Genomic DNA, 23,136 nt, shown 5'->3' with positions numbered 1-23,136 from the left:
GTTTTCGTTTGTCTAAGACGTTCTGGCGACGGTTACATCTGCAGTGAAGTTCTCTTTGCTCTCGGAGTTTTGTAACACAACTAAATCATTTAGATTGCGCTATCTGCAACTTTCTGGGTTCGTGAACTGAGACACCAATTTAGCGTAGGGAATACAGAGGAGTAGTTGGGTCACCAAATAACGATGCCACCGCTTTAACCCGTGGAGTAGCTATAGTTTCTGCCGGAAACCACTATTTTATTAATTTTTTTAAAGTACCGAGGACCTTAGCATGAAATCATCGATGCTGTTGCAAGGAGAGTAGCAGTCACTTGTAGTGCTCAAAGTGGATATTGTGCTACGTGTTTGTTGGAGAATGTCGTCAGTGTGACGTTTTACTAAAATTATTGAAACGTAAATTTTAGTTTGTACTCCTGTTTCATGAGTGGTTTGGAAATGAAAACACCGTGGCAGTATATAGTTATGGTACAAAATTTATTAAATTTGAGGCTCATTCTTGCTTGTTATTTAGGATTGTAACTCGTTTTAGACGTCACGAGTTCATGGAAGTTTCGAGATATGAGACTGAGTCTACGAAAAATGCAAATTTGCTTTCAGAGGCTGGCCGTCGTGGCCGAGAGGTTCTAGGCGCTTCAGTCCGGAACCGCGCTGCTGCTACGGTCGCAGGTTAGAATCCTGCCTCGGGCGTATGTGTGTGATGTCCTTAGGTTAGTTAGGTTTAAGTAGTTGTAAGTCTAGGGCACTGATGACCTCAGATGTTAATTCCCATAGTGTTCAGAGCCATTTGAACCATTTTTTGCTTGCAGAGAAATCACATGAAATGATGGGTGATTGAAAGCTGTATGTCCTAGTGGTTCCGAAGTCAAAACCACCTCCTTAAAACAAATAATTGTTTGCTTTTTGTCAATTTCTTCTCGTATTCGTAGTTTACTATGATAATAAAGATGAATCATGTGAATATTTTTAAAATTATATTTCTTTTCATGTTGGTGGGACTGAAACATTTAATGGAAACTGCCGTGTCTCTACAGACAGGAATCTGTCCCCACTCGTAGACTCCCACCGCGTCTGCTGAACATCGCAGAGCCCTGCGCTGTGGGGGGTGGCGGGCCCTGCGAAGGGCGGAAGGGCGCAATCACCTGTGGCGGATCCGGGTGGCCGTCGTCGGCCAAATAACAGAGCTGGCGCGCCCGGCGTCTGTATTTGCTCTGCCGTCTAATAAGACATCAGCCGATGATAGATAGCTGCTTTAATGGCCGCCTGCGAGCCCAGCCGGGGTGGTCCACGCCGTGTGCGTGTGTGTGTGTTTGTGTGTGTGTGTGTGTGTGTATATATTAATTACCCGCCGGCCAACCTTCCTCCCTTGCCAGTGTCCCAGCCCACTCACCGCAGCAACCCCCGCCGACTATTTTTATCTGCGGTCTGTTACCTTTCGTCTCTCGACGTGTAACTCGCTACAAGGGCCCGCCGGTGAAAAACGAAAGCCAAATAATCACTTTGTTCCCGCGGCTCGGCCAGGTGTGCTCCCACACGAGACCGCTGGGGAGGGGCGGGGATGAGGCAGGGTGGCCAGGGGGAAGGGGGGGGGGCTGGTGGCCTCTGCGGCCGTTGTTTGACTTGCCAGGCCGACCACACAGACGACCGGCTAATAACATTATTTTTCTCGGCAGGGCTAACCAAATCGCCGCGGGGCCACTCGTTAACCCCTGGTGCTTCAGAGGCACAGCCTCCCACGTGTGTGTGTGTGTGTGTGTGTGTGCGTGTGTTTGTGTTTCTGGAATGCGACGCGCCCGCTACACCTGTGGCGTTCCCGGCAGATTCCCTTGTTCCAGCCGACGTGGAATGATGCTCTCACAATTTGAGGAACACGTCGTCGCGCAGCGTGTAGCAGCCGCCTGCTAGTCGCTCTTACTGGCGGCGAGGTTGCACACGATCAATTACAGCGCACATGGAGCCTTCTCTCCCCTCCCGAGAAGACCATTTTACGAATAGAATGGGAAGACCTTCTGGTAACTGTAGATCTTGATAAACCACAGAACGAGTTGGAACAGAAAACATCTATCCGAAAAGACGGGGGTTCAGATCTGGGCACGACCGCTCTGAGGCCAGTCTCACGTAGTTTCCTTCAGTATGAACGCAGCTGGCTCCTGTCGCCAGATTTCTCCAATGGAGTCACTACTCTTTCTCTAATGACCTCGATCTCAACGGGGCAGTAAGGTGCCAATCTATCTTCCTTTCTTTTTCAGCAGTAAGTGAATGTAGTTTGTCCACATTTTTTCCAGGCACTGTATTCAGCTCTTGTATTGCGATTCTAGGCGACTGGCGAGGTAAAAATCAGCTGTTGCCTTAATCCCTTCACTCGACTCAGTACGTTTTCCAGGCTCAGATTTGTTTGTATATGGAAACCGGTGAAACTGAGAGTGTGTCAGATTTGGCGCATTTTCCAACAACTCTTACTTCAGCTACTTCCGTTTTCTTTCTCCCGAAGTGTGCTCGTGAGCAAATGAACTGTCTTAGTGAAATATGCTTTTTCCCTTCTACAATCGAGTAAGCTTTTTCGGGAATTTTCTTTCTACAATAAGTACAGAAGACCTGCATGTTTTCCGTCAGTTATTGTTTTACCCTTTGCCAATTTAATCAATAAAAAGAATAAATCTTAAAGCCCACAAACGACTAGTCATCTCTCCTTACCCAACTACGTCGCAAAGATACACTGCCCCTTTCGCAGTGCGGCTTTTTAATCAGAGGCGGCACAGTGCGGAGATACGTCCAGTAGGTGTTCATTTTTCAATAAATGCGTTAACACTACATGAAATACAGAATAATATTGCATCCTTTTAAATCACATTACAAAGCAAACTGCATAAAAACCAAAGTCATAAGACTGACTGAATTTGAAATGGGATTCGTATGTTTGGCTCTGAGCACTATGGGACTCAACTGCTGAGGTCATTAGTCCCCTAGAACTTAGAACTAGTTAAACCTAACTAACCTAAGGACATCACAAACATCCATGCCCGAGGCAGGATTCGAACCTGCGACCGTAGCGGTCTTGCGGTTCCAGACTGCAGCGCCTTTAACCGCACGGCCACTTCGGCCGGCGATTCGTATGTTTAATGGTGGTTGTAAGTTCCTATGGGACCAAACTGCTGAGGTCATCGGTCCCTAAGCTTACACACTACTTAATCTAACTTAAACTAACTTAAGCTAAGGACAACAGACACACCCATGCCCGAGGGAGGAGCCGTGCGAACCGTGGCAAGGCGCTCTAGACCGCACGGCTACACGCGCGCGGCCGTATGTTAAACGTATACGCAGTATTAGAACTCTGTGCCCGATCGTCTTAAATCACCAATTTTGACTGTCTCCTCCTAAATGGAAGCATGTATTTGAATACGGTTTTCAAATGTGTATGATGCAATTACAAAGCATTTGAAAGGGTCCCTTATTTAAAAACAATAAAACTGGTTATCACTGGGAGATGCGATGGGATGCATTGAGAAATGTCGATTATTCTCTTAACGTTTAAAACTTTTTCGCATTTAACTCTAGAATCAGTACCCCGCTTTCGGTTCAGTTTCAGTACTGCACAACATTGCGCAAATACTTTAAGCTACGAGGGCTATTCGGAAAGTAAGGAACGATAGGTCGCGAAATGGAAACCACAGTGAAAATCAAAACTGTTTTATTTGCAACATTTAGCTACAGCTTCCAGCTACTTATCTCCATAGTCGCCGATCCGACTTAGACGTTTGTCGTAGCGTTGTACCAACTTTCCAATACCCTCTTTATAGAAGGCAGCCGCCAGTGCTTTCCGCCAATTCTCTGCGCTGGCCTACAGCTCATTGCCTGTGCCAAAATGTTGTCTTCACAGCCAGCGGTTCATGTGAGCAGAGATGAAACTCAGAGGGAGACAAGTACGGGCTGTATTGTGGGTAATCGAACATTTCGAATTGAAAACGATGCAGGAGCATCTTCATTGCCCATACAGAACGCAGCTGAGAATTATCTTGATGAAGAAAACGCGCGACAGTTATGCAATGTTGGCTGCGTAGCTTCAGACGAAATTTCTCACCAGGCCCTCGTGCTTGACGGGAGACACTATTGTTTTAGGTATCTTTATACGCTCCCTGTGTGCTCAGAACTAAAAAGAACGACGTAATGTGATCGACGGGTAGGCTAGAGACACTCTCCAACACACCTGTGCAAAACTTCATCGGATTTTCACTTTGGTTTCCATTTCGCGACCGATCGTTCCTTACTTTCCGAAAAACCCTCGCATATTTCTTAGACTCTAATTGAATAGCAACCAAGACAGATTTAATGATAGAATACGTTCGGAAGCAGCGTTTCTTACATTTCCTACGGCCTTCCTCTCGGATCTGAAAACATAATATAAGTAACGCTAGTAACTGATACAACCAACGCAAGAAACGCACACGAACAGCCTCTAAGTAAATCACCGCACGCTGCGCTGCTAGGCTGGGTAGTGATTCTCAGCGCTCCCATACCGCTGTCGCAGCGTCCTTCCGGAAAACCCAGCTCCCTCAACACAAGCGCTGCTCGCTCTTGAGGCTGTATACGGCCACCCGTTTCCACATTACTGTGAAATTCACGATCGCATTTCCATTGACAGCACCCATCTGCAGGTATACATTCTCATAGTCTATTCTTCAAGTAAAATGCACACGGCTCTTTCTTCTGACTTGAGTGTGGAATCGCTGCACACACTGTCAACCGCTGCTCGTCCAGAATTGTGCTATACATTTTCTCGATGTTTTCATCTGTGGCTGAAGTTCTCAGTGCTACAATGCTGATATCCTCAAGAGACGAACGGCTGCATTAGAACTCAGCAGTCCGTCTCTCAACAGGTAAAAATGAAAAGTCTCCCTCTAAGCCACCACCAAATTTGAATGAATTTCCGTTGACGATAAATTGACGAAAACAAAGAATTTTATGACGGCACTAAAGTCCAGTTTACTCTATAGAAAGACGGGAGATCAGAGTTGAATGTCCTGTCGACACTAGGGTCATTGGTGACGAAGCACTGCTCTGGGTCTGGAGAACGGGACTGGAGGAAATCTGCCGTGTTCCTTTCAAAGAAACATCCCTATTTGGCCGATTTAAAGGCAGCAGAGGCAACCTAAATCTGAATAGTCGGGTGGGAATTTTGAACTCTGGTCTTCCTAAACGAGAGTACATTTGAAACGTTCCTGATGTTTCTTAGTCGGAATTTCCGTGACCACGCGTGAACTCTCTCTTGCAGCTGGTCCAAGTGCTCTTAGTGATGTTTGGGGCGCGAGTCATACACCACCTGATCCCAAAAGTATCCGTACACCCCTCTGTAATACGAAATAGACCACCAGATGTCAGTAGAGAAGCAGTGACAGCAGAATAGGTCGGTCACTTCGAACGTTGACTAGTCACCTGGCTGACGAGTCCATCAGGAACATTTCACTCTTCCAGAGCTGTCTTAGTCGACTATTGCTGATGTGATTGCGAAGGGGAAACGCGAAGGAACAACCACAGCTAAACCAAGACAAGGCAGAAAAAAAAAAATGGCTCTGAGCACTATGGGACTTAACACCAATGGTCATCAGTCCTCTAGAACTTAGAACTACTTAAACGTAACTAACCTAAGGACATCACACAACACCCAGCCATCACGAGGCAGAGAAAATCCCTGACCCCGCCGGGAATCGAACCCGGAAACCCGGGCGTGGGAAGCGAGAACGCTACCGCACGACCACGAGATGCGGGCAGACAAGGCAGATTTCATGTTCCTTATTTATGTAAATGATATGCCCTCTAGTATTATCCGTAATCCTAAAATATTTCTGATTGCAGATGACACTAGCTTGGTAGTAAAGGATGTTGTGTGCAACATTGGCCCTGTTTCAAATAGTGAAGTTCATGAGATAAGTTCATGGCTTGTAGAAAATAAACTAATACTAAATCACAGTAAGACTCAATTTTTTCCCTTTCTAACACACAATTGAACAAAACCTGACGTTTTAATTTCACAGAATGGCATACGATTAGTGAAATTGAACAGTTCAAATTTATAGGTGCTCAAATAGACAGTAAACTGTCGTGGAAAGCCCACGTTCAGTATCTTGTTCAAAGACTTAATGCTGCCGCTTATTTTCATTCGCTTATACCATACGGCATTTTATTTTGGGGCCGCTACGGACACATTCCACCAACCCTATATATTAACACACGCTCGATATCCTACATCAACAACACTTCAACTGACTCCCTCTCCTAGACAATGAAACCTGCCTCGATATTTATCCTTCCTATCAACTATACTTCTTTCCCACTTATGCCACGACATGTTAGGATCCCTCTTCCCTCCTTGTATTCCCTACCCCAAGTGTTCTCCATACTACGGCCGCACCCACACACCAAACTCTTCCTCCGTTTCTGTGCCCACCATCCACCACAACACCTATCTTCATTCCCATAGATACTACCCTACGGGTCACTATGCTTATAGTCCGTAGCCCGTGGTCAGTGGCTAGTGTTGCTGCCTCTTGATCACAGGGTCCCGGGTTCGATTCCCGGCCGAGTTGGGGATTTTCTCTGCCCTGGGACTGGGTGTTCGTGATGTCCTTACCTTTTCATCGTCATTTAGCCCCCGCTTTTAAAACTTCAGAGGTGGAAAAGCTTCCAACATCTGTCCCCAAAACCGATATTTTAAATAAACTAACCTCTGAAATGATTAAAATAATAATTATATCACTATCAAACGTAATGAATATTAATTTTATTAAATTAAGACACCCGGGACAGTGGTTATATTGGACTGTGTAAAAAATGGAGTGTGTAAAAATTGGGACTTTGTATGGCCGCTGATGACCGTGCAGTTGAGCGCCCCACAAACCGAACATCATCATCATCATCATCATCATCACTATGCTTATACCTACACCCTCCAAACCTATTCAACAATAATTTTTGACTCCAGTGCTGGTCCTTCAACATTCTAGTGGAAGTGCTGTGTTTGCTTCTAAGAACGTTCCTGTTTTTTGCAAAGTGTTTTAAATTTATTGTTACCAGAATGAAATCTGCTCTAACTGTAGCACAAAAAAAGAGAATATGTTCTGGGCAGAGTTAAGGATGTAAAAGAAGGAACTAACTTTTCGACTTGTCTGGCATAGCATTTGTCATATCGTGCAATATGCCGCAACGTGTCATTAAAGTTTAGGATGCCTGCATCCCCACTCTGGGATACTTGCTATTATAGATGCACCCCTGCTCTCCAGTACTTCTAATTGTAGATGCATCCCACTCTCCAGAAGCATATAAATTTGTGTCTATTGTTCTTACACCCCTCACTGGGGTGGCTTTGGGGCGAAATGGACCCCTTTGGGGTGAAGTGGTCCCCTTGGGAAAAAATTACGCCCCCACCCCACCCCACCCCCGACACACCCACACGTAGAAATAGGAACGAAATCACCCCCAGAAATCTTATTCCCCAGAAAAACTTTTTTACGTATTACATATCGTGTCTGAAACCTTTTGAGTGAAACTGAAGCAGGTGACAGTGGATCCATAACCGATTATATTGAGATACGGAACCAATCGTCGGAATACATATTTATTGTGTTATGGACAGACACAGAGCACACCGCATAACAACGTAACTCGCAGTTACTGTTCAAAGCGACGACGCCCAGTCTCAATGTTCCTGTTGAGATGCGCTGCCACAGTTCTTGGAGAAAGTACCCCTTGTTGTCGGCGAAAGGATGTCACTTCTACACGACGGTGCACCAGCCCACGTCGATATTAATGCCCGCGAACACTTGAACAACACGTACCCTTACCACTGGATTGGAAGGGGAGGCCCTGTCCCACGGCCAGTGCAACTGCCGGGCCTCACTGCTCTGGACTTTTTCCAGCGTCAGGACTTTGTTGTATGAAACCCTCGTAGAAACAGATGAAGACCTACTTGATAGAGTCGAGGCTGCCTGTCCCCTAGTACAAAAGACTGCAGGGATCTTTGAGAGAGTGCAGCAGAAGTTAATGCACCGTTGCCATGCATACTTTGAGACTGGCGGTCGTCGCTTTGAACAATTACTATGTATTAAGTTGTTTTAATGCGGTGTATGCTGTGTATTTCCATAACACAATAAATTTACACTTCCGACCATTTGCTCCCTGTCTCAAAATAATGTTTTTTAGAACCATTATCACGTGTTTCAATTTGACCCAAACGGTTTGAGACACCCTGTGTATGCTCTTCAGCCATATCATATTAAACATTGCTTAGTGTGCCTGGGAAATCTTCTGGATTTTGGGCACAGTATCAGGGACTTCAGCTTATTAATTGTAAGATGCAAATGTGCCAACACCTTGCAACTAAGAGAGCTCACTATGTCGGGGAAGTAGGGTTAACTCGTAGAAAGGCGCGAATATGTCAAGATGTTTTCATTTAAGTGTCTTTGAAGCTGCCACATAAGTCGAAAAGCTAGTTCTCTTCTTTTATATCTCAAACTCTCCCCAGGACATATACGCCTTTTTTGTGCCAAGATAGGAGCATTTTTCATTCTGGTTCCCAACTTTTACTGTACTGTAATTTTGACATTAGGCCGACATAGCCTGGCAACCGGTGTAGATTTTTGCTGACTCGTGGCGACCGACTGATTCGGTAGAGGTTTTTCTAATATCTTTCTAACCAAATTGCTTGTATGGTGATAACAGGTACGGCTTTCACAAAACACGATGACCATTAATTACATGTTCTTGCCTACTTTCTTACAAAATTTGAACGGATTTGCACTAGTTAAATACATAAAATGGCGCGCGTAAAAAAACTCAAAAACGTTTTTCTTATATGTAACATCCTAATGAAGTTAGATTTTTGAAAGCGAGTTTTCAATTTTATCGTAATAACGCATTTTTCTCTGATTCACTAGGAACCGTTTCCGCTCATTCTGTTCACATAAGAACGAATTTTACATGGTATATTTAGCTCGAACTTCAGCCATTGTATCTCGACAACGGATAAGGATTATTGTATAAAAATGTTTCGTTTTGACTTTATCCATTTATCTACATTCGTGCCAAAGTTGAACCGATTCGTACAAGTTTAAAGTAAGGAAGGAGCGCGCTTCAAAAATCTGCCAGTAAAACGCGTGTTTTGCATGTATTTGCACAAATCCGAATGCTCTACATACAAATGGAGCATTAGTTGAACATTAATTTCTGCCCAACTGCAATCTTTTGCAAAACGAGTTAATCGATTGGCACAGTTTGCCAGGGCGCCGACTCTGTTTCGCCGTTCAAACCTTGTTTAGTATTTGTTTTGTTTCGTATTGTTTTATTTGGCCTCCAGAGTTTGTACTCTATTTAGCCATCACGAACACAGGTTTACATAGAATACGTAATTGTACCAAGAAAGTACAAAAGTGCATATTTACAGAAATTAAAGTTCGAGCCGTCAACTTTTACCACAACAAATGTTACAAATAGATTGATAAGTAAACTAGACACATTTATGTAATCATTTGACACGTCCGATATGCTGTGACACAGCTATCACAGGTATCCGAAAGGTTATACAAATGGCCGGTGGTTCGGGCTAAACCAAACACTTTTTGTCCCGTGTTCCTAGTTCAAATAGAAACCGAGCACCAAGACAATGCCCCCCTCCTCCCACATCAAACCGCGATTCTGCGCGCCGCTTTTTCACACGTATTTGTTATAGCGCTTCGGGGCTGTAACAATCATTCACATTTGGGCCCTACTCGACCACGGACTGTAAAACAAGGAGCATAGTCAGTGTTTTGTTCACCTTCCCTTTGTGCCTATATTACTTTCATTCTCTTAGAATGGGCTCTTCTTCGCTCGTCACACTAAGCTGTGCCTGTCTTTGTCGCTTTTCTTTTGCCACACCAGGTGTTCAGTGCAGAATTTTATGCCTAAATTTTATTCTGTCTGGCTTATCAAATTGTGTTATTCCTGGTTCCTTCAGGTCTTCTTTAACTGCATCGATCCATTTTATTGTTTCAAATTTAGATTTACTACAGATTTCGTAGTATTCCATAACCTGTCTGTTCTCGTTGGTTCCATTTTTTTAACACGACCATAAAAATTTAATATGCATTTTTTCATATTCGAGTAAATGTAGGTATATTTTTCAGTTTCCTTATTTGTTCTTCATCTGAATTTACCTTCTTCATTATAATTTGGACCTAAAATTTTCCTGATTCTCTCTTTTGAATATCTTTAGTGTCCCTGTTTCTGTTTAGCATGTCTTTCAGTCCCGTAAAGACGCTATCGTTTGCTGACACTGTTGTAGTGTCTCCGTTTGGTGTCTTCTGAAATGCGTTTTTTGTTATAGATGTCTTCTGTAAGCCTGAAACCTCTTTCACGAACGGTTTCGTCTAAAAACTTGAACTAAGAAACTCTCTCGAATTTCCCATACTTAGTTTTGTGGAATTTTGGAGGCCAGTCACGTAGCAGAGCGCCCCACAAACCAAATATCATCATCCCTGAAAGCTTGCAGCATCATCGCGGAATCACCGTATATTAGCACAGGCTCGTGCAGGGTGACAATTATTGAACTACATGAAAAAAAACATAAATTAGTTTTCAAACAATTTACGAGAACTCAGCCAGGTAATATTTGCAGCGACACACAGGATTACAGCAGATAAGAAGATCTCCTATATTGTCGAACATTTGATTAGATACTGGTCACTCACTTTATGTTATATAACAATAACGAAATATTGGCATGCACGTCCAGCTATTGGGACAGTGTTATTAAGGAAGCTGTTGAGATTAAATGAGCGAGCAACTTTGTAAACAGGGGTGGAGGTTTTTGTTTAAACTCTGCTTGAAATCCTGCTCTCTCCCTTGTCAAAAACCAGAGGGACAGAGTAAATGTTACCTCAGAGTAAATGTTACCTCACCTGCTAGTTCGTAATGTTTCACTATCGACACCTCTGACTTTGGTCATCTTTGGTGGCACTAGTGTTCGTCGTGTGTGTGTTATCTTTCCTGAATTACTCTGAGAACCGAGGTTTTAAATTTGCTTGTACATCGCCTGTCCGTTGCAGTTTGTGCCTTGAAAATGGCGGGGTGTAATATTACCTGGCTGAATTCACGTAGGTTGTTTGAAAATTGTACACTCCAAGAGAAAACTCAGGTCTCACATAAATTAGTTACAAACTAAGGTATGCACACACTCTGTTCGACATGTAAACGTGACTACAGATATCCGGATTAAGGTTCTGACATGTTCAATGTGCCTGCCATCATTACCGATGATGTGGTGCAGGCGAGCAGCGAAATCCTGCACGACCCGCTGAAGTGCCGGAACATCGAGGCTGTCCGTGACTTCCTGGATGGCTGTTTTCAGCTCAGCAACGCTTCTGGGGTTGCTGCTGCACATCTTGTCTTTAATATAGCTCCACAAAAAGGAGTCGCATGTGTTCAGATCCTGAGAATATGTCGGCCAATCGAGGTCCATGCCAGTGGCCTCCGGGTACCCCAGAGCCAGAATGCGGTCCCCAAACTGCTCCTCCAGAACATCAAACGCTCTCCTGCTTCGATGGTGTCGAGCTCCGTCTTGTTCGAACCACATCTTGTCGAAATCGGGGCACTTTGGATAACAGGGATGAAATCATCTTCCAAAACCTTCACGTACCGTTCGGTAGTCACTGTGCCATCAAGAAATATCGCACCGACTATTCCGTGACTGGACACTTCACAATCAACCATTGAGAATGATGGGACTTCTCGATTGCGAAATGCGGATTCTCAGTCCCCCAAATGCGCCAATTTTGCATGCTGACGAACCCATCCAAACTACAAGGCGCATGTGCATGCGGATATTGATTCCCATCATGACCCGCGGCCAGCCGTGCAGTTTGAGCGTCCTGACGCAAACCGCTCAGAAGCTATGGCGATTTTACTTTATGTAGTTCGGAAACTGTCACCGTGTACCTCGCCTGCAGGGCAGACGCCGCCACCTGTTGCCGCCGCTGTTGCAGGCTGCCAGCTGAACGGCCGGCAGGTGTCTCCCGGGTCGACGGTGCGCTCGTCGCAAGACGCGTGCGTAGAGTGCCGCTGCGGCGCCGGCGGCCGGCTTTCGTGCGAGAAGCGCGCCTGCCCCGTGCTGCAGTGCCCGCGCGAGCGCCGCGTGCGGCCCGCCGGCGACTGCTGCGCGCGCTGCCTGGGCAGCCGCGCGCTGCTGCTGCCGCCCGCCGGCCGCTGCCTCGTCGGCATGCTCATCCTGCCGCCGCCGCCGCCCCCGCACCGCTCCGTCGTCAGCGCGCCTACCCCCGCCGCCGAGCCCGACCCCTGCACCACGTGTCGCTGCCACCGCAACGGCACCGCCGTCTGCCACAGGCAGGTAAGCCGACCAGTCACCCTGCACTCAGGGATGCCAGGTAAACAATGCAGATGTGGTACACAGGGTCTCTCATAATAACAGCGAATACAACCCATTTCCATGCTCGCTAAATTTGATTCAGTTTGTAACGGCTTACCAAGAGCCCCAAAGAACGGCAGATAATATACAGTATGTTTCCAAAAAGGACTTTACAATTTCAAAAATTCACATTAATTTATTACAAGAAGATAGAGAGGTGGGCTTGCTGCTATTTTGTAGGGAAACACATCAAGTTTTTTTTTTTTTTTTATATATACGAGAGCGGTTCAGAAAGTAACCTACGATTGGTCACAGTGCGGGTTGTGGGGGGAGTAGCGACGCCATCTGTGCGTTCACGCACTCAACAGGTCAGTCGGCATCAAGCCGTGGTCGAGTGAACGTCGTACCTGCACTAGTTTAGTTTTTGTGGCAGTTTGAAATGTGTGCTGCAATAGAAAACCCCGCCAAATGTGAAGTGCATGCTGTCATAAGGTTTTTTACAGCCAAAGGATATTCTGCAGCAGCTATTCATCGTGAGCTTTGTGCCGTGTACGGACCAAGAGTTATGAGTGAAGGAGTTGTCCGTGAATGGGTACGTTTATTTAAAAGTGGACGAGAAAACGTTCATGATGAAGAGAGGAGTGGTAGACCATCATTGGTGACTGACGAACTCGTTCAGACAGTTGATACAAAAGTTCGTGAAAATCGACGTTTCTCAATGTCGGAGTTGTCTACTGGTTTTCCACAGATTTCTAAGACTCTCTTGTACGAGATAGTGACAGCAAGATTGGGTTACCGCAAGTTCTGTGCACGATGGGTGCCCAAAATTCTTACCGACCACCACAAAACTCAAAGAATGGCCTCTGCATTAGACTTTCTGTCACGTTATGAGGACGAAGGAGAACCATTGTTAAACAGAATCGTGACTGGTGACGAAACCTGGATTAAGTACGTGAACCCTGAGACAAAAGAACAATCAAAGATGTGGGCACATTCAAATTCGCCTACCAAACCAAGAAAAGCCTCGCAAGATTTTTCTGTCAGAAAACTGATGGCAACGGTGTTTTGGGATGCCAAAGGGGTGTTGTTGGTTGAATTCATGGAACGTGGTACGACCATTAATCAAGACGTGTACTGTGAAACAATAAAAAAGTTACGACGAGCTATACAGAACAAACGCCGTGGTATGCTGACTTCCGGTATCGTTTTTTTGCACGATAACGCCCGTCCTCACTCTGCTCGCAGAACAACGGCCCTTCTTGAGTCCTTCAAGTGGGACGTTACCAACCATCCACCTTACAGCCCAGACCTGGCGCCAAGTGATTATCACCTCTTCATGCATTTGAAGAAATGGCTCGGGTCACAGCGGTTTGATGACGACGAAGAGCTCAAAGATGCGGTCACAGGCTGGCTCCAGGCACAAGCGGGTGATTTTTATGCATAAGGAATTTCAAAGCTTGTGAAGAGATACGATAAGTGCCTCAATCGCTATGGAGACTATGTAGAAAAATAGTGCAAAGATGTAGTTGTAAGATGTATATATTAAAATATTTTTATTTAACTTGGTGTATTTTTTTAAATCAACCGGAGGTTACTTTCTGAACGGCCCTCGTATATATTTTTTAAACTAAAGATGTTGTATGTGGCTTCCTTTGGTTATCCTACACACATCCCATCGGAAGTCAATTTCTTCCCAAACTCGCTGTAGCATTGCAGGTGTAACTTGCTCAGTGGCGGCGTAAATTCTTGCTCTAAGTCTTGCTCTAAGTTCAGGTAGAGAAGCCGGCATAGGAGGTACAAACACAATATCCTTGATGAATCCGCATAAAAAAATCGAGTGGTGTCAGGTCTGAGGAACGTGGGGGCCATGCAATTGGCGCATCACGGCCAATCCATTGACCTGGAAAGCGTTCACTGAGAAAATACCGGACGTCAGCCAGGGAATGGGGTAGTGCACCATCTTGCATGAAGCAAACATTTCGTTCTTGGCCATCTTCATCGGTCTGTGGTATCAAAAATTATTGCAACATATCCAGGTACACTATCCCGCTGATGGTTCTCTCATGGAAAAAAAGGGGACGTACACTTCGTTCTTGCTCAATGCACAAAAAACCTTCAGTTTAGGGCTATCACGAACATCTTGCAATGTTTGATGTGGATTTTCACTGCCCCAAATCCTAGAGTTATGTGTATTAACCTTGCCACTTACGTGAAAAGTAAACTCGTCAGAAAAGATGATTTTGTCCAAGAAATGTTCATCCACATGTAATCGACTTAACATATCCGCACAGAAGTTCTTGCGAGAAATTTTTTCAGTGTCTTTTATTGCTTGTACGATCTTCAATCATATGGTTTCAAATGCAAACGGTTTTTCAGCACACGCCAAACAGTCGTATATAGAATTCACGGTTTCGCGAGATGCACGCCGGGTCGATTACGTAGGGCTGTTGACAAAACGCTGTCTCACTTGCTCGACGACGCCGTCAGATGTGCTTGGACGACCTGATGATTTCCCATGTCCTACCGAGCACTCTGTTTCTACAGAACATTTATGCCACTCATAAACTGCAGGCCTACTAGGAGGATTTTTAGCGTATTTGGTACTAAAATTACGCTGAACTGTTGTCGCCGACTTGGTTTCTTCAAACCAAAACACACAGCTAGCACGCTCGGGTTCAGTGATGGTAGCCAACTTTAACGCAACTGCTTCTAGCGCTCCTTACGGTGCGATTCGGGAATAGCGAACTACGCGAAACAAAAGTTGAAGTATTTCCATACAGATTGACACTATAATCACCTCTACAGGTACTAGTAATTAACTTATATGAATTTTCAAAGTTGTTAAGTCCTTTTTGAAACACCCTGTATCAGGAAAGGAAGAACGGAAGGAGGAGTGCCAAATGATGTGTCGCTTGTGCGGGAAAATGTTCTCGAACCGGCCCTGCCTATACCAGGCATTCACATTCTAACACATCGTGTTACGTCCCACTGTAACACATCGTGTTACGAATCCTCCCAAGAACGCCACGTACAGTGATGAGCTCGTGGGCGGCTGCGAAACGCCGGAAACAAACGACGAATCGAGAGTAATTAATGAACATGAAATCAGGTGACGGATTCGGGACCTTTCGACAAGGAACAAAGCTCTGCTGTATCAAAAATTTCCGTACCAGTTTTATTTCGAAGTATCTAAAAATTCAAAAGCCAATTAAAGCAGCTAAATAATAACAGAAACGAAAGAAACCTTATGCTAGTAATTACGTACAGAGGAGCCGAAATCTGTAAACAGATCTTGGCTGCCTTCATTCTGAGAGGAATTATTAAACAGTTCGCAATGGCAGCGGCCGTTAAAAAGATTCCGAGTTTAAACGGAGCATCTCCTTCGGTTTGAGGCGCGCACAAACACAGAACACCCCGCATCCCAACGGCCGAGGCTGCGCTAGGCGAGGAAACGACTGGGGCAAAAAGGAAGCAGCCAGGTCTATGGCCGTGCAGACCACATCTAGCCGCTTGACCTTCCTGAGTTTTTTCAGTCGTAGGCACATTAGTGTGAGGCACCGGCCAGTTAACAAAACACCCGAGCATCGCCTCCCAGGCCGGTCCTGAAACGTCTGCTTGGAAGGTCCACTAGCGGCCGTCTCGCCCGCGACCGCCATGCGACGGTTAAGGCTTAACGGTTCGTGGCTTCGGGCACAGTCTAATAATGATGCTCGGATTCGATCGCCTTTTCGGTGGATTGGAGATCGCAGGTATTTCGCGATACTACGAGAGAGCAGCAGCGCCACACATACAGTAAGGTTCACGGAATTCTGCGACCCCCTCCCGTTTGGTTGCGTAACCCTGGTTCTCATGGTTCAGTAGTCTCACTCCGAGGTGTTCTCAGTTCAATTTATGTAGCTTTAGGTGAATACTACCTCTATATGTCATTCTGTGAATGTGTCTATGTCAGTAGTGGGTGTCCTCAGTTAAGGGTCCGTTGTTTATTTATTTATTTATTTATTTATTTATTTACATGTCAAGTTCCGTAGGACCAAATTGAGGAGCAAATTTCCAAGGTCATGGAACGTGTCAGTACATGAACTTACAACATAAAAGTAATAACAGATAAAAATAAACGTTCATGAACCTGAAAGAAAATCAGTCCATAAGTTTAAGCAAACGCTATCAGCAATACAATGAGAATCAGCTTAATTTTTCAAGGAACTCCTCGACAGAATAGAAGGAGTGACCCATGAGGAAACTCTTCAGTTTCAGTTTGAAAGTGCGTGGATTACTGCTAAGATTTTTGAATTCGAGTGGCAGCTTATTGAAAATGGATGCAGCTGCACACCTTTTTGCACAAGAGTTAAGGAAGTTCGATCCAAATGAAGGTTTGATTTCTGCCGAGTATTAATCGAGTGAAAGCTGCTTATTGTTGGAAATAAACTAATATTGGTAACAAGAAACGACAATAAGGAATATACATATTGAGAGGCCAACGTCAAAATACCCAGACTCGTGAACAGAGGTCGACAAGAGGTCCCGAACCGCCCGTTTCTGAGCCAAAAATATCCTTCTAGAATGGGAAGAGTTACCCCACAACATAATATCATACGGCATAAGTGAATGAAAATAAGCAAAGTAGACTAATTTACGTGTCGAAGTCTCACTTTCAATACCGTTCGAATAGTGAAAATTGCAGTATTAAGTCTTTGAACAAATTCCTGAACGTGGGCTTTCCACGACAGTTTACTATCTATCTGAACACCTAGGAATTTGAACTGTTCAGTTTCACTAATCATATGCCCGTTCTGTGAGATTAAAACGTCTGGTTTTGTTGAATTGTGTGTTAGAAACTGTAAAAACTGAGTCTTACTGTGATTTAACGTTAGTTTATTTTCTACAAGCCATGAACTGAGGTCATGTACTGCACTACTTGAAACCGAGTCAATGTTGCACACAACATCCTTTACAACCAAGCTAGTGTCATCAGCAAACAGAAATATTTTAGAGTTACCCATAATACTAGAGGGCATATCATTTCTATAAATAAGGAACAGGAGCGGCCCCAACACTGATCCCTGGGGCACCCCCCACTTGACAGTACCCCACTCAGATCCCACATCACAGCTGTTATCAACATTGTGAATAATGACCTTTTGCTGCCTGTTGCTAAAGTAAGAGGTGAACCAATTGTGAGCTACTCCCCTTATTCCGTAATGGTCCAACTTCTGGAGCAATATTGTGAGATCAACATAGTCAAATGCCTTTGTTAAATCAAAAAATACGCCAAGCGTTCGAAACTTTTTGTTTAGCCCATCCAGTACCTCACAGAGAAAAGAGAATATAGTATTTTCAGTTGTCAAACGACTTCTAAAAATAACAAATCGTGTGATATAAAATGATCAATTAACCTTACATACACAGCGTTTTCGATAACTTTTGCAAACACTGATGGCATAGAAATAGTTCTAAAATTATCTAATTATCCCTTTCTCCCTTTTTATAAAGCGGCTTTACTACTGAGTACTTAAATCGCTGAGGAAACTGACCATTCCTAAAGGAAAAATTACAAATATGACTAAATAGAGGGCTAACATGTGCAGCACAGTATTTTAATATTCTACTAGACACTCCATCATAACCATGAGAGTCCTTACTCTTCAATGATTTAATTATTGACTCAATCTCCCTCTTGTCTGTATCACAGAGGAGTATTTCAGACGTCAATCTCGGAAAGGCATTCTGTGCTAATTTCAAAATATGTCTCTTTGTGCTTATTTCCAAACCTTTTATTTGTGTTGCGAATTCTACCACCTTTCCCAATATCCATTCACATCCGTGGCACCCAGCAAGTAGAGTCGTAGTCTATGCCTTCTCACGGTCTGCTACTGGGTGGAATAATAACATGAGACCCCATTGGCCTATCAGTATTTATCTCACCTGGTAACTCAGTTCATTCAGGCCGCTTGTGATGTGAAAACTGGCAGTCGGTTTGGGTGTGGTAGCGGACCGTGACGTGAAAGTCGTGTGCACAAGTAGGGAAAACATAGGCATACCCGCCGGACAAAAATATCAGTTATCGCCTTAAAAGCACGCAGTGGTCGCTCTGGAGCGCTGCAGACAATGTGCAACTGGAAGCAAGCAGCCATTCGGGCCTCCACAGCTGACGCAAGTCGCAAGTCGCAGTGAAGTGGCTTGTAGATGCGTACGGATTCGGCGCAGTAAAAGGCGTCGGAGTGACAGAAACGAGCTGCCGTGTTTGCACGTGCCAGTGACAGCACCATGAATCAAGTTTCCGCATTTGTTGGTGCATAAGCGAGGGCAGTCCAACGTGTCCACTAGGAATGGTGTACCAATCGCAGCCATGTAACATGATGTAAGAACCGTTGTAACCTCCCCCTCACTTATCGACCTTAATGACAGTGAAAAATTAAACCGCGTGTACCTAATGGAAATTTGGGAAAGCAATCGTCACCGAAGTTAATCTGTCGGTAAAGAGGGAGGAAAGGGTTACATCCAAATGAAAGGAAAAATGCAAATGAAACTGGTGGAAATTAATTTTGAAAAGGGGTAAAGTTAATAAAGAAAGTCAATGTGCGGCCGTTACGTTAACAATTAACTAGCGGTAATTAGATATTTGAGATTTGGGGGAAATCACGGTCGCCAGTCCTAAGGACAATTACTATAGTAACTGAAAAAGAAAGGTTATTACACATATAATTAGCACTAGAAGCGTGGCAACTGAAGGTTGACACGTGTAGTGTGAAAACTGAAAGTTTGTCAGAAGTAATAAATTTCGCTACACTCTGACTTAATTTAGCAAAAGAATTAATAAAACCGGAAAATCGAAAGTTAATTTAGTGACTGAAGTTAATAGTGAGCTTTCTTTCTGAAGCACATCGAAATCCAGTAAAATACGGCTAGTCTTGGACTACCTCAACAATCATTTCAAAAGCAACTTGACTCTACGCAATTTAGAAACAAGAGATTTAACTTTGAACTTGAATTAAATGATTCTGAACAATTAACAATAGTAAAATTTAGTACGTACCAAGCTGAGCTGCAGTCACAGGTAAGCTAAAATATGCTAACAAAACTCGCACTCTTAATTTGTGCTTGTGTAATCTAAATATTGTAGCCAGCTATGAATACTTTAACTGAACTTTGAAATTAAAGCAGTGAAATCTAATTATATTATTTTAATGCTGGCGTTTGAATTTCGACGACACTCGGGTTCATTTCGGAAAAGGAAGGGACCCTGCTTGGCAATGCAATTGGGACAATGAGCAACAAAGGTTCATGCTAAGTTGCTGTAATTTTGCGAGGCAAATGGAACAATTTGAAAAGCTGAGGTCTGCCATACAGTTCTGAAACTTTACGTGCTTTTAGTCTTCCTTGTCGGTTGATTGAAGGTTTGAAGCCGTCGATCGAGGAGGTGGCGACAGTCACTCATTGTCGGCCGTCGCTGTTGCAGAAGCTGGATGTTGGCGCGCCTTCTTCTCAACACGGTCACCAGACGAAACGGGCTCTTGATGTGCGCCAGCTAATGCTTCCCGTCCGCGACACCATGTCAGAAACTATCATCGCAAGTCGAGCGCAATTACATGCTGCCAAACGCCGAAAGCGCGGCAACTCGCGGGAGCTACACACAACACACCTGCTCCACTCGCTACTCCCGCCAGACTCCCTCTCTGCCCGCGCTCCACGCGGCAGAGTTCACACTACCAAAGATCCTACACACTTTGATTCTTCACACGACCTATCGATGTAATCGTTCGATAGCAGTTTTCCCTAGGCAAGACCCAGCGTAAAAATACAAATAATATTTACGAAACAAACCAATTATACATCGACATATATATATATATATATATATATATATATATATATATATACAAATAGTAAAACAATTACAATATATAAAGGCACAGAAATGTCATATATTCAGGTAACAAAATAAGGAAAAAATTTACAGTACAATAGATGGAAATAGGAGGATATGCATTTCCGGCGTTACACGTGCCCCACATTGTCTGAGGATGTTCGTGTAACCTAAACAGACTCAGAAAATGTCCCAAAAAATAAACAGCGGAAATGCATATGCTCAAAACATCATCAAAATTTAGCATTCGTCTAATTAAGCATAAATCAATTTTTAGACCATAAAAATTGAGTGGAGACAGTCCTAATCTTATTCCACTCTGTCATCTTGCACAAAATAAAACAGGTTGACAACATATTAAAATTCATAGAAAGCATAGAAAATGGTTTAGCTACTTCAAAATCATTAAAATTCGTAACACTATCAAGAAATGGAATACTATTTACAAAATCAATCAGAGTACATGGTCATAAAAACAGATAGATCAAAATACGCAAATTAATTATTAATTACATAGAATACACATTTTATATAACCTTTTCATAATTATTATCTCGTCATGAGATTCCACTTAACGCTAAACAAGACAATAATATTCAGTAGACCGAAAAAAACATAAATATTGACAGCAGAATTCTTTCACATCAGCTGTCCGGGAAGAAAAACTATTCCGCCTTTCGTACCCGCAAGTAGAAAGAATGCCGAGAGCGGCACGGAGAGCCTACGGCGGCACAAAAGCCGACAGCGGCTCCGCCTCGTCAGTATTGTTGCGCCCGCCTGTGCGGCACGCTTGATCTCACTCGCCCTTGTAACGGCATTTCCAGAACGTCCGTTTCACTGAATTCTTTGGTAAAAACTCACTCCCGAGTAATCTCAAGGAGTCCATTAACACTATCACAGTGGATAACTCAACACTGTCCATCATCACACGCATGTACTAGCCTGAAACTTAAAACAGCGTCTAAGTACATCAGCAACGACTAGTAAAACACATATTCATGAAATCTTACAGCTAGTTACAAAATCATATTTACATTACTTAATCTACTGTGACTCAGCTGAAAACTTAAACTAGCAGCTTGGATTTTTCAATTGATTATTAATCAATTCCTCTTAAATCATTCAGTCAAAATTAATTACTTATTAATTACAACTTCTTTAATGACCTCTTGGTCAGGCAAAAGCATGACAATCTAGCAAATCGTTTACATCTTACACTCTATATTCACATACTGTACAAATTACCCATTCTGTGGTATTAATCAATTCTAGGTTGGTACAATTTCAAGTCTACAATATTCCCTATACCTAATCGTTTTCCAGAGCTTGGATACTCTAAGCAATAAGCATTTGTGTGAGGTATACCAATGACTTTATATGGTCCATTATAAACAAACTTAAATTTAGAGATTTCATTGTCTATCTTACTCGACTTCTCATAAGCTTTTACAAGTACTAAGTCTCCGATTGCAAACTTAGCAAAACGCGCTTTAGCGTCATGACGACGTATGCGAGCATCAGCTTTTAGCTTCATTACTTCTCGCAAACGATCTTTTTTCACATCAATACTAATGTCAATCCGTGGAGGGAATTTGATTATCTCTTCCACTAAACTTTTACTTCTGTCATCCAACAGGATTTCCTCTGGAGAAAATCCCGTAGATTCATGTCTCAAGGTGTTCATAATTCTCTCAAATACTGCTACATATTTGCCCCATGCCCTATGGTTGTGATGGCAATAGGTACGGCAAAGTCGGCCTAGCTCGCGCATATACCTCTCAGCGGGATTCCCAGCCGGACAATAAGCTGAAATATGGATCACCTCGACCCCATTACTTTCCATGCCTTCATTCCACAACTTAGAAGTAAATTGTGCCCCATTGTCTGATAGAACCGCCTTGGGCTTACCAATATGAACAAAATAATCGTTCACAAGCTTGCTATAGACCGCTTTGGCTGTAGCTTTCCTAATCGGGTATAGCTTGATGAACTTGGAAAAAGCTTCTAGAACTACTAAAATGTAGGCAAAGTTTCCTGATGACTTGGGCAAAGGTCCGTACAAATCCACGCACAGTAATTCAAAGGTGTCGTTAGGCCTTATACTTTGCATAGGACCACGACTCGTACAGTTGGTAACCTTCACCTTCTGACATAAATCGCAAGTTTTCACTCTGTCAGTAACGCGTTTTAACATGTTGTTAAAATGCACTACTTCACACAGCTTTTCCGTACATTTCTTCGGTCCACAGTGACCATACGCCAAATGGTAGTAGTCTATTATTTCCGTGACGAATTTGGTGGGCCAGCATACCCGCCAAATATTACTATCTTCACCCTTACGTATGTACTTGATCGTATATCTTGTAATACTTCCTTAATTTCTCTCCTTCTAGACTCCTTTCGTCATATCGGGTTTTCACCATATTTAAACAACCATCCTCGTTCTGATGACGACGTAGATTCTTACAGATGTTCACTAATAATTTGCGTCCCTCAACTTCTTTAAAATAGTATAATTTGACCACTCCATCTGACTCCTCTTTCAATACATCTTGATTAGACTCGGGCAACCGCGACAGCGCATCCGCAACGCAATTGTCGGTCCCTTTTACGTAACAGATGTCATAGTTAAATTGCTGTAAATACAGCGACCACCTAGTCAGTCTTTCGTGAAGTAGTTTACAATCCTTCAGATAAGTGAGCGCCTTATGGTCCGTATGAATAATCACCTTACGGTCCCATAGGTAACCTTTGAACTTCTTGAATCCCCACACGATAGCGAGACACTCTTTCTCAGAAATCGTGTAGTTTCGCTCACTTTTTGATAAAGTTCGACTCGCGAACGCTATCGTCCGGTGTTCCTTATCCTCTCCTTTACCAACTT

General features: G+C 43.7%; 1 protein-coding gene across 1 annotated transcript in view; it reads left to right on the top strand.

Annotated features, from left to right (window-relative positions):
* LOC126236045 (BMP-binding endothelial regulator protein) overlaps positions 1-23,136 on the top strand; it is a 748,120-nt gene that overhangs the window by 667,401 nt on the left and 57,583 nt on the right. The window contains exon 6 of the mRNA XM_049945081.1: positions 12,009-12,370. Coding sequence (XP_049801038.1) covers positions 12,009-12,370 — 362 coding nt within the window. The remainder of the gene's footprint in view (positions 1-12,008; positions 12,371-23,136) is intronic.

Source organism: Schistocerca nitens, chromosome 2 (assembly GCF_023898315.1).
Source record: "Schistocerca nitens isolate TAMUIC-IGC-003100 chromosome 2, iqSchNite1.1, whole genome shotgun sequence".
Lineage (NCBI taxonomy): Eukaryota > Metazoa > Arthropoda > Insecta > Orthoptera > Acrididae > Schistocerca > Schistocerca nitens.
Note: the sequence above shows the minus strand (reverse complement) of the source record. Positions and strands in the feature narration are given on the sequence as shown.